General features: G+C 43.8%; 1 protein-coding gene across 1 annotated transcript in view; it reads left to right on the top strand.

Annotated features, from left to right (window-relative positions):
• The window catches only part of LOC126160007 (serine protease 1-like), a 141851-nt gene that overhangs the window by 89198 nt on the left and 39640 nt on the right, over positions 1–13013 (top strand). Inside the window, exon 2 of the mRNA XM_049916817.1 lies at positions 4822–5043. Coding sequence (XP_049772774.1) covers positions 4822–5043 — 222 coding nt within the window. The remainder of the gene's footprint in view (positions 1–4821; positions 5044–13013) is intronic.

Here is a 13013-nt window from a genome sequence, read left to right as displayed (position 1 = left end):
TGTATAAAGTCAAATCGCAGTAGATTGTATTCCCTACACCAAATCAGAAGTGAGTGCCCTGCAATCTCTCACAGGTTTGGGTACAGGAGAAGGGAGGGAAGAGAGGAAGGCTTTATGATGTCATGCATTCAAGGTCAATGACCGCCGAAAGGCAGACTTTGTCCCCAAAATTGACACTGAATACCCAAAACATTCTTATGAAATATCGTCTCAGATGTGTGGCTGGGTTGATGATTTCATGTCATACAGTTCACAGTTAGCAGCCATTAATGGGATGTCATTGGTTAAGAGAAATATAATAATGTGTTGTCCAAGGAAGCGCTGTTCTTAATCTATATAAACAGATTAGGGTACAATATGAACAGGCACCTTACACTGTTCGCAGATGAAGCTCTTTTTATTGTCTAGTAAAGACAAAATGATTCAGGTAAGATATCGGCATAGTTAGAAAGGTGCCATTCGATCCTGAACGACGTGGATTCCTCAAAATGGGTACTAAAACCATCCCCTAAATTTCATTTATACGATAAGTTACACTAAGCTCAAAGTTGTCAATGAAACTAAATATCTAGGGATTACAATTATGAAGAAATTAAAATGGAACCTTCACGCACAATATGTTGTAGGAAAAGCGAACCAAAAATTGCGCTTTATTGCCAGATTACTTACAAGAGCCTACAATCTATTAAGGCATTTCTCGAGAACCTAAAAACAATGGACTCAGTTCAACATATATACATATTATGGAAAGCAGGATCATAAGAGATATCAAGTGTAGTTTTTGACTGGAGTGATGATTTTTTGGTGGGGAGGATGCAGCATGTTGCCTTGGATAGAGAGTCATCGTCAGATGTGGAAGTAAATTAAAGTGTGTCACAGGAAAGTGTTCTGGGAACTTTGCAGCTCGTATTTTGTAAAAATATTAATTGTAACATCAACTGCAGAAAGTATTGTATTATGTAGACAATGATAATAGTGACATCAGAATTTTAACGCATAGTGAAGTTATCTATAATGATGTAGTGTCTGAATTTCCACGTTCAGGGCGTCATCGGCTGATCAAGCACGACCGATCATCGTGTCATCAACTGCCGATCGCGTAATTGGATGCAGCATGGAGGGCATGTGGCGAACACACCGCTTTCATGGTCAAAATGGTTCAAATGGCCCTGAGCACTATGGGACTCAACATCTGAGTTCATAAGTCCCCTAGAACGTAGAACTACTTAAAGCTAACTAACGTAGGGACATCACACACATCCATGCCCAAGGCAGGATTCGAACCTGCGACCGCAGCTGTCGCGCGGTTCCAGACTGAAGCGCCTAGAACCTCGCGACAACAGCGGTCGGGGTCGTTACAGGGTTTCTTGACTCTGTAACCGCTACCGATCGGTCGAGTAGTTCCGCAGTTGCGATCACGAGCCTCTTCTCCTACCAGCAACAATTCCCTGGTAGTACCGGGAAACGTACCCAAGACCCAGCCTGGTAATCAGCCGCCCTGACGACTTAGTTATGGAGGTGGATATTGTTTGAAGAACGTTGCACAGACGTTCAGTTGGAACTTGATAAGATCTGAAATCGATGCAAAGACTGGCAACTTGCTTTAAGTGTTCAGAATTGTAAAATTGTGCACTTCTGTAAATGAAGAAACATAGTGTCCTATGACTATTGTATCGGTGAGTCACATTTGGAATCTGTCAACTCATACAAAAACCTGTGTGTACCAGTTGGGAGATATATGAAACTGGACGAACTCATAGGCTCGGCTGCAGATTACGCAAATGGTAGATTTCGGTTCATTTTAAGAATGCTAAGGAAAGCAATCAGTCTACAAAGACAAAGACGACTGCTCAATAAACACTCTCTGCAACAGTAGGAAAATATACACTGAGGGGCAAAAGTCATGAGAAACCTCCTAACATCGTGTCGGACCTCCGCATGGACTCAACAAGTCGTTGGAAGTCCCTTGTAGAAATATCGAGCCATGCTGCGTCTACAGCCGTCCATAGCTGCCCAAGTGTTAGCAGCGCAGCATATTGGGCATAGCCGACCTCTCGACTATTCCCCATAAATGTTCGATGGGATTGATGTTGGGCGATTTGGGTGGTCAAATCATTCGCTCGAATTGTCCAGAATGCTATTCAAACCAATCGCGAACTATTGTGGCCAGGTGACAGGGCGCATTGTCATCCATAAAAGTTCCATCATTGTTTGGGAACACGGAGTCGATGAATGACTGAAAATGGTCTCCATGTAGCCGAACATAACCATTTTCAGCCAATGCTCTGTTCGTTTGGACAAGAGGACCCAGATCACACCACACAGCTCACATCATTATGAAGCAACCACAGGCTTGTACAGCTGTTGACAATTTGGGTCCGTGACATCGCAAGGCCTGCGCCACACTCGAACCATGCCATAAGCTCTTATCAAAGGAAATCGGGACTCATCTGACCAGGCCACTGTTTTGTAGTTGTCGAGGATTCAACCGATATCGTCACGAGCCCAGGAGAGGCGATGTCGAGCTGTTAGGAAAGGCACTACCGTCTCTCGTCTGCTGCCATAGCCCACTAACGCCAAATTTCACTGCACTGTCTTAAGGGATACTTTCCTCGAACGTCCCAAATTGATTTCTACGGTTCGCACTGTGCTGCTTGTCTGTTAACACTGACAATTCTACGTAAACGCCCCTCCTCTTGGCAGTTAAGTGAAGGCCGTCGGCCATTTTGCTGTCTGTAGTGAGATGTCGAGCTGTTAGGAAAGGCACTAGCGTCTCTCGTCTGCTGCCATAGCCCATTAACGCCAAATTTCACTGCACAGTCTTAAGGGATACTTTCCTCGAACGTCCCACATTGATTTCTACGGTTCGCACTGTGCTGCTTGTCTGTTAACACTGACAATTCTACGTAAACGCCCCTCCTCTTGGCAGTTAAGTGAAGGCCGTCGGCCATTTTGCAGTCTGTAGTGAGAGGTTATGCCTGAAATGTGGAATTTTCGGCATATTCTTGACACTGTGGATCTCGGAATATTGAATTCTGTAACGATTTCCGAAATGGCATGTCTCATTTGCCTAGCTCACCCGCGTTCAAAGCCTGCTTATTCCCGTCGTACGTCCGCATTTACGTCGGCAACCTTTTGACTGGAATACTCTCTTTCAAATTCTAAAGGTGGCAGGGGTAAAATACAGGGAGCGAAGGGCTATTTCCAACTTGCACAGAACCCGGATGGCAGTTATAAGAGTCAAGGGACATGAAAGGGAAGCAGTGGTTGGGAAAGGAAGGTGACAGGGTTGTAGCCTCTCCCCGATGTTATTCAATCTGTATATTGAGCAAGCAGTAAAGGAAACAAAAGAAAAATTCGGAGTAGGTATTAAAATCCATGAAAAATAAACAAACACTTTGAGGTTCGCCGATGACATTGTAATTCTGTCTGAGACAGCAAAGAACTTGGAAGAGCAGTTGAACGGAATAGAAAGTGTCTTGAAACGAGGATATAAGATGAACATCAACAGAAGCAAAACGAGGATCATGGGATGTAGTCGAATTAAGTCGGGTGATGCTGAGGGAATTAGATTAGCAAATGAGACACTTAAAGTAGCATAGGAGTTTTGCTATTTGGGGAGCAAAATAAGTCATGATGGTCGAAGTAGAGAGGATATAAAATGTGGACTGGCAATGGCAAGGAAAGCGTTTCTGAAGAAGAGAAATTTGTTTATGTGTCAGGAAGTCGTTTTGTGAAAGTATTTGTATGGAGTGTAGCCATGTATGGAAGTGAAAAATGGACGATAAATAGTTTGGACAAGAAAAGAATAGAAGGATTCGAAATGTGGTGCTACAGAAAAGTGCTGAAGATTAGATGGGTAGATCACATAACTAATGAGGAGGTATTGAATAGAATTGGGGAGAAGAAAAATTTGTGGCACAACTTGACTAGAAGAAGGGGTCGGTTGGTAGGACATATTCTGAGGCATCAAGGGATCACCAAATTAGTATTGGAGTGCACCGTGGATGGTAAGAATCGTAGTGGGAGACCAAGAGATGAATACACTAAGCAGATTGAGAAGGATGTAGGTTGTATTAGGTACTGGGAGATGAAGAAGCTTGCACAGGATAGAGTGGTATGGAGGGCTGCATCAAACCAGTCTCAGGACTGAAGACCACAACAACAACAACCTTTTCACATGAATCACACGAGTACAATTAACAGCTCCGCCAATGCAATGCCCTTTTATACTTTGTATACTGATTCCACCGCCATCTATATATGTGCATGTTGCTATTTCCGTGACATTTTTTTTACCTTAGCGTATTAAGAGAAAGGCAGCACGAACGGTATCTGGTTTGTTGGACTCTATGAGAGGGCGTATCACAGGTACAGAAAGAACTGAACTGGTAACGGCTTCAAAATCATAATTAATAAGCTTTGTAGAACCAACTACAAGTGAAGAAACTAGGAATGTAATACAAGACCCTACGTATCATTCCCTTTGGGATCGTGTAGATATTTCAGCAACCTTTCCTCCCATACTCTACACGTGAACGGAACGGGACAAAGCCCGAAGAACTGGTGCAACGGAAAGGACGCTCTGCCATGCATTTGATTGTGGTTTCCAGAGAAAGAATGTAGATGTAGATGTAGGTGTACAGCAACCCGTGCCTTTTGGAGAGGGAACCTCCGTCTCCGTTACCGTGGAAACGACAACCGCAACCACGCAGGCGACCAGCGATGTGGCTGCGAAGGCTGGCGGCGGCGATCTCGCTGGCGCTGGTGGTGCGTGTGGCTGGGGACGGCGAAGATGAACGGCACGCGAACGCGCCTCAGGAGATCTCCATCGAGGACCGGCCGTACCTGGTGTCCCTGCACAAGAAGCTGCGGGGACACGTGTGCGCCGCGTCACTCGTCTCCACCACGTGGCTGCTGACCGCGGCGTACTGCCTGCACGACGGCTACAGAGTCTCGGGGCCCGCCGAGTACATCGTGGTCGCCGGAATCACCGACCTCACGGCCTGCTACAACAACCTCGAGGAATGCGTGAAGACAGAGGTACGTCTCTCACTTTCTGTTCGTACATTTAACGAAATCACCCGATCAAGGTAACCGGAAATACTGGCTGCAATTGAGTAATTTCCCTGAAGTGTTGCCTATCGAACACGAGGGCTCGGAACGGTATAACCTGAAGGAAAAAAATCGCAGATAAGTTCTAGGGTAATTTCCAAGAATGATTGCCTATCGAAGTTGCGGTGTCCAAACGATACATATCGAACGTGCGTTCATAAATCGATCATGCGACTCTGGTCGCAGGCGTCATGAGTTAGTTTAGGGTGGTCGCTACAGCAACGACAAAAGAAGAGCGTTAAAAAAATACTTGTAATTGAAAAGGAGACGAATTACCTTACTCGTCATCGGTGTTGTCATCGTGTGAGGGTCCATTACAGTGGTTGGATAAATAGTCTGGAAGAACCATGTATTCTTTCTGCTACTCCTTCGTTTCCCACACTGTCCGCAATGAAATTGCAAACGGTATTTCAGTATCGAAACTGTTCTTACGGAGTTATACACATTTCGCACCACCACAGTCTACACAGTCCCTTCTTTCGTCATCCGGTAGTAACCCATATTTGCGACAAAAAGTCGAACAATTTTCTACGCTGGATAAATATGGAATTAGATTTTTCCATGTGAGAGAATCCGTCGAAGAATCCTCAAGGACAACAGACATCCCACTCACTAACGACATAAATCGTCTGGGATTCTCTACCAACTCACAGATAATTCGCGGACGTATGTAATTTAGAGAAAGTAAGGGAACGACGGAAAACAGATAAAAATGACGATCACAAATAATTGATCACAACGCCCGCCACCAGAGTCGCATGATCGATTTATGATCGCACGTGCGATATGAATCGTTTGGACACCGCAACTTCGATAGGCAATCATTCCTGGAAATTACCAATTCTAGTGTCTTTTTTTTCGTTATTGATCGTTGTGTTGCCTCGTTGCGGACGTCGCAAGACATCCTGTTCAAGTTAGGTGGTTGACCCTTCCACTCAGGTTTTTTTATTTTTTTTTATTTTATTACAGAGGCCAACCGGCTCTCTGACCGAACACGCTGAGCCACCGTGCCAGCAGTGTCCGATACCCCCCGTCGGCTTTCACCAATGACGTCATACGTAAGGAAAATATGCTGCAATGGTTGGTTGTTTGGTTGGTTGGTTTGGGGAAGGAGACCAGACAGCGTGGTCATCGGTCTCATCGGCTTAGGGAAGGATTGGGAAGGAAGTCGGCCGTGCCCTTTCAGAGGAACCATCCCGGCATTTGCCTGGAGTGATTTAGGGAAATCACGGAAAACCTAAATCAGGATGGCCGGACGCGGGATTGAACCGTCGTCGTCCCGAATGCGAGTCCAGTGTCTAACCACTGCGCCACCCCGCTCGGTGCTGCAATGGCTAATCTATGAATGGAACCGATCATGCTCGTAAACAAACGAATGTAGCATGCTGTAAAATAATACATTTAATGCGACTATTATTTACGCCCGAATTTCATTTAAACGAGTTGAAGATGACTGAAATAAATAAGAACACGAGAGCAATTAAGACTGCATATATTATATTATATTTTCCACACGTACTGCTGAAACGATCTAAATAATGAACCGTCGAATAGTTGGAATCTGTAACTGGAAGCAACCTATGTAGGACGTCATTTCTCATTTCTAGTTACCGATTCCAATATTACCGTTTGTTGCGTAAAAATCTTATAACATATCGAAAACGTGCTTTAAAAACGATCTTGTCAGTGAACTACAGAATACGACTAGACTTTCAAAAAATGAAAATCTTTACACACTTTACTGCACACGCAAAGAAATAAAACGCAAAAATTACCAAACCTTGCAACCGATAACTATACTGCACGAAAGTCACACCAGCTACAGTAGCTCCAAATAACACTCAGTAAAATCGATACACCAGGAGTGACTGTAAACATAAGAGAAGTGTAGCAGAAACATCGAAAGTGAAAACATAAAAGTGGCTACATAAAAAGAAAGAAACTTACCGCATATGAACTTCCAAAGGGGTCAAAGATCGAGGCAGACAAGAACGATTAAGGACATAAAAAGAAATAATAACGTCTGAAGCTCAAACTGTATCTAAAGAAGCAAAATTCAGAATAAGTAATGGAAAAAACAATAAGAAACACAAACTACTAGGTACGAATCAGGTACCACCCAAATCCGTTCTTCCCTACCACCCGCCCTCAATCAGACACAAAATTTTAAAATTGTAAAAAAAAAAAAAAAAAAATGAAACCACGAGTCAATTGCATAAGCCCTCCGGCAAAGACACAGAAATACCCCTCGGCCCACCATTGTAACCAGAAAGTATTAAAGCGACAGAAAAACCTCCCTCCACAGAAACCAAAAAAGTAGCACTCGCACAAAACAGCAAAGAAAAAACACAACGTAAAACAAGAAAAATGTAGCAAACCCACCAACATCTAACAAAACGAGGCCTGTACTTTTGCTGACTACTTTCATAAATGCAAGAAGTAAACAATCCTTCTCTTTCCCCGACCGACAACAGATTTTACAGTCTCCCAATACCCCTCGATAGTATTAGTACATGCCTTCGACTTATAATCTTTAAACTGGGTACTGTGATTCAGGACAAAATGATGATAACCCCTTTCACCCGACCCCTTGTACGAAGCAAACCCATCTGACATGACTACAGAACCTTCTTCCACATATTCTTCAATTAAAGACGTCAAGACTTCCTTCGTCTGATTTGGTACAACCCTAAATACAACATCAGCACAATCTCCTCCAGAAACTACTACTCCAAAAAACCAAAGCCCAACAACTTCGTGCCCCCTTTCGTACTTTTATTTCCAAAATGTGACTAATCTACTTCAACTATACACCCTGCCACCTCTTCCCCCCCCCCCCCCAATGACCCTGTATACTTTATAAATTCCCCGCAGACTTCTCTACAAAAAGAGAAACAGTCGACTACAGTGCCACACGAAACCCCTGCTTCGTGCATGACAGATTTGCAAGAATATTCATAACAAAAATAGTAGATTAGCATGACAATTACTTCTAAATTCAGCCTCGATCTTTCGAACCACGTCCCACTGCGTATGGATCTCCATGTGTTATTTTTTCTGCACCTCCATTCATGTATTCGGCGTAGGTTTGTGATAACGCAACCTTAGTCAAAACCATGTTATTTCCACAGACACTGCACTTGCAAAATTCAGCAATGACGCCCAATGATTGCAAAAATTTTATAGTTGATTTACTGTCACTCATTTTCTGAAGCAGAATTGTCGCAGTAAAAACAACTGACTCATCCAGAACGGACAGTGTGAGAAATCAGGACCTCATAAATCGCGACTACTTATAAATCACGAATATGTTCATTAACAAAAGATGCCGGATGCCGGAAACAAATTACGAGATGAAACCAAAACAATCTACATCGAATTTTTAATATACGCGCGTAACGAGGAAATCCAGAGAAATCATTTAACGTTCATCGACAGCAATCTGAGGCATAAACAAAATAACATCACACATTACGTCATTGGTCATTGGTTATCGGACACTAGAATTGACCCAAAATCGCAGCACCAGTAAAGAGTTGTGCGACATAAACGAAAGTTAGTATGTGTTTTTGTACATCTGAAGGATTATGCCTGTTCAAATTTCGCGCCAGTCGCATACGACTGGCGGTAGTAGCACTGCTGTGTGAATGCAAACCACATTTAGATTAAATACACACTGTAACGGGCGTAAGCGTCAGTTGCCTGTGAGACTGGACGTGATGTTAGCCAAGAATGCCTCCAAGGCGACAAAGACGCCATTATCAACAGCACAGTGAGTTTGAACGAGGTCGTGTAATTCTACTACGTGAAGCGGAATGCTCCTCCTGCTGTACTGCAGAAAGACTGTGCTGGAATGTAGCCGCCGTACATGGTTGCTGGCACCGGGGTTTACGGGAACGTACGGTTGCAAGAAGGCCGGGCACGGAACAGCCACATGGCATTTGCGAAAGGGAAGAGCATCGTGATCAGCGTATGGCTTTCGCGCCTCGTACTTCATTTGCAGTAGCAATCTGAGCTGCAGTTGGAACCAGAGTGACACAGCGAACTTTTACAAAACGGTTACATCAGACGCTGTGTAGTGTGCACTCCAAAAAAATGGTTCAAATGGCTCTGAGCGCTATGAGACTTAACATCTGCGGTCATCAGTCCCCTAGAACGTAGAACTAATTAAACCTAACTAACCTAAGTACAGCACACACATCCATGCCCGAGGCAGGATTCGAACGTGCGACCGTAGTGGTCGCGAGGTTCCAGACTGAAGCGCCTAGAACCGCTCGGCCACTCAGTCCGGCGATATACTGCCATTCATGAAAAGCATTGCAGGAGGTGTTTTACAACAGTATAACGCTCGTTACGTACCGCTGTTGTAACCCATGATGCTCTACAGAATGTCGACATGTTGCTTTGGCCTGTTCGTTCACCAGATCTGCCTCCAATCGAACACATATAGGATATCATCGGACGACAACTCCCGCGTCATCTTCAATCAGCAAACAGTATTAACCGTCCCTGTATAGTACGACCTTCTGGTGACAAACAGACTCGAACTATTTGAAACAGTTAGCGCATAACAGGGAATCAGCGATCTTAAAGCCGTTACAGCATCGATGACTTCAGCCGTAAATAGAAATATTAAAAAAGGTTTAGCAAAAGTGACATGAAGCAGATTTCAGAGTACTTGAGGGCTAAAAACAAAAGCTTTATCTCAAGTACAGATAGTGTTGAGGAACAGTGAACAAAGTTCAAAACCATCGTACAATATGCATTACATAAATATGTGGCAAGCAAGATAGTAAAAGAAGGAAAAGAGCCACCGAGGTACAACAACCGAGTTATAAAACTTCTACGGAAGCAAATGGAACTTCACAGCAAACATAAACATAGCCAAAGCCTTGCAGACAAACGAAAATTACACAAAGCTAAATGTAGTGTGAGGAGGGCTATGCCAGAAGCGTTCAGTGAATTCGAAAGTAAAGTTCTTAGTACTGACTTGGCAGAAACTCCTAAGAAATTTTGGTCTTATGTGAAAGCGGTCGGTGGATCAAAACAAAATGTCCGAACACTCTGTGACCAAAATGGTACTGAACCAGAGGATGACAGACTAAAGGCCGAAATACTAAATGTCTTTTTCCAAAGCTGTTTCACAGAGGAAGACTGCACTGTAGTTCCTCCTCTAGATTGTCGCACAAATAACAAAATGGTAGATATCCAAATAGATGACAGAGGGATAGAAAAACAATTAAAATCGCTGAAAAGAGCAAAGGCCACTGGACCTGATGGGATACCAATTCGATTTTATACAGAGTACGCCGAGGAACTTGCCCCCCTTCTTGCAGTGGTGTACCGTAGGTCCCTAGAAGACCGTAGCGCTCCAAAAGATTGGAGAAGGGCACAGGTCATCCCCATTTTCAAGAAGGGACGTCGAACAGATGTGCAAAACTATAGACCTATATCTCTAACGTCGATCAGCTGTAGAATTTTGGAACACGTATTATGTTCGAGTACAATGACTTTTATGGAGACTAGAGATCTACAATGTAGGAATCAGCATGGGTTTCGCTAAAGACGATCGTGTGAAACCCAGCTCGCGCTATTCGTCCACGAGAGTCAGAGAGCCATAGACACGGGTTCCCAGGTAGATGCCGTGTTTCTTGACTTCCGCAAGGCGTTAGATACTGTTTCCCACAGTCGTCTAATGAACAAAGTAAGAGCATATGGACTATCAGACCAATGGTGTGATTGGATTGAACAGTTCCTAGATAACAGAACGGAGCATGTCATTCTCAATGGAGAGAAGTCTTCCGAAGTAAGACTGATTTCAGGTGTGCCGCAGCGGGGTGTCGTAGGACCGTTGCTATTCACAATATACATAAATGACCTTGTTGATGACATCGGAAGATCACTGAGGCTTTTTGCGGATGATGCTGTGGTATATCGAGAGGTTGTAACAATGAAAAATTGTACTGAAATGCAGGAGGATCTGCAGCGAATTGACGCGTGGTGCAGGGAATGGCAATTGAATCTCAATGTAGACAAGTGTAATGTGCTGTGAATACATGGAAAGATGGATCCCTTATAATTTAGCTACAAAATAGCAGGTCAGCAACTGGTAGCAGTTAATTCCATAAATTATCTGAGAGTTCGCATTAGGAGTGATTTAAAATGGAATGATCATATAAAATTGATCGTCGGTAAAGCAGATGCCAGACTGAGATTCATTGGAAGAATCCTAAGGAAATGCAATCCGAAAACAAAGGAAGTAGGTTACAGTACGCTTGTTCGCCCACTGCTTGAATACTGCTCAGCAGTGTGGGATCCGTACCAGATAGGGTTGATAGAAGAGATAGAGAAGATCCAACGGAGAGCAGTTCGCTTCGTTACAGGATCATTGAGTAATCGAGAAAGCGTTACGGAGATGAGAGATAAACTCCAGTGGAAGACTCTGCTGGAGAGACGCTCAGTAGCTCGGTACGGGCTTTTGTTGAAGTTTCGAGAACGTACCTTCACCGAAGAGTCAAGCAGTATATTGCTCCCTCCTACGTATAACTCGCGAAGAGACCATGGGGCAAAATCAGATAGATTAGAGCCCACACAGAAGCATACCGACAATCCTTTCCACGAACAATACGAGACTGGAATAGAAGGGAGAACCGATAGAGGTACTCAAGGTACCCTCCGCCACACACCGTCAGGTGGCTTGCTGAGTATGGATGTAGATGTAGATGTAGATGTAGATGAGGGCTTGCAACCTACCTTCGTGCGTGCTAGGCACGCTATACCTTCATCTGGAGTTATTTTTTGGGGTACTATTGCGTATGACAGCAAGAATACTCTGGTGGCTATCCCCCTCACCCTGAATACAAATTTGAACGTCAGTCTGATGATTTTACCTTTCGTCCTGCCGTTTATGAAAAGCATTCCAGGGGGTGTTTTACAACAGGATAACGCTCGTTACGTACCGCTGTTGTAACCCAAGATGCTCTATAGAACGTCGACATGTTGCTCTGGCCTGTTCGTTCACCAGATCTGTCTCCAATCGAACAGATACAGGACATTATCGGACAACAACTACAGCGTCATCTTCTACCAGCAATTCCCTGTTCGTTGCAACAAAGAACATTAACCTTCCTGGGCTTGCTTGCGGTCAACATTCTGACAGCTACACCGGTTATTAATATACCAGTACTTCACTTTTCAGTGCCTTATCTCGAGCTCATATTAACCTGTGACCATGCAATACTAATTTCACCTTCATCTACATGCTCTTCCATTTCCATAATATTTTACTCAAGTACATCACCCTTGTACAGGCCCCCTATATACTCCTTCCTCCTTTCTGCTTTCCCTTCTTTGCTTAGAACTGGGTTTCCATCTGAGATCTTGATATTCCTATAAGTGGTTCTCTTTTCTCCAAAAGTCTCTTTAATTTTCCTGTAGGCAGTATCTATCTTACCCCCAGGGAGATATGCCTCTACATCGTTCTTCAATGAGTATCGAACGAAATACATCGAACATACAGCTGTCGAGAAGGAAGATATGGAAAGTGTTAACTGCGTTGCCAAGGTAACAGCGTGTAACGCTTAGCGTTGTGAGGAGGAACGAGAGAAGGCGTTATAGTCTCGTTGTAATGTCTTACCGGCCGAAACTTAATTCCTCGATTGTGTAGTGTGCAATCTTGTTTGTGTTTCTGTTGGGAATATAGATTGCTGCCAAATGAAGGACGTAGGTGAGCGAAATTTCGTAAGGAAGGCGCCATTGTTGATTTCTCATTTGAATTGTATTGCATGCAGCGTCAGAAAACGTCATCGATATGGAAAAACACATGGTTCGACAATTGTCAGGTGGCCATCGAAAGGAGCATTATTTTGGTCTCGAGTTGCGCAAGACACTGTACCCTA

The sequence above is a fragment of the Schistocerca cancellata genome, chromosome 2 (assembly GCF_023864275.1).
Source record: "Schistocerca cancellata isolate TAMUIC-IGC-003103 chromosome 2, iqSchCanc2.1, whole genome shotgun sequence".
Classification (NCBI taxonomy): Eukaryota; Metazoa; Arthropoda; class Insecta; order Orthoptera; family Acrididae; genus Schistocerca; species Schistocerca cancellata.
The sequence above is the reverse complement of the archived record's forward strand: the minus strand, read 5'-3'. Positions and strand labels throughout refer to the sequence as shown.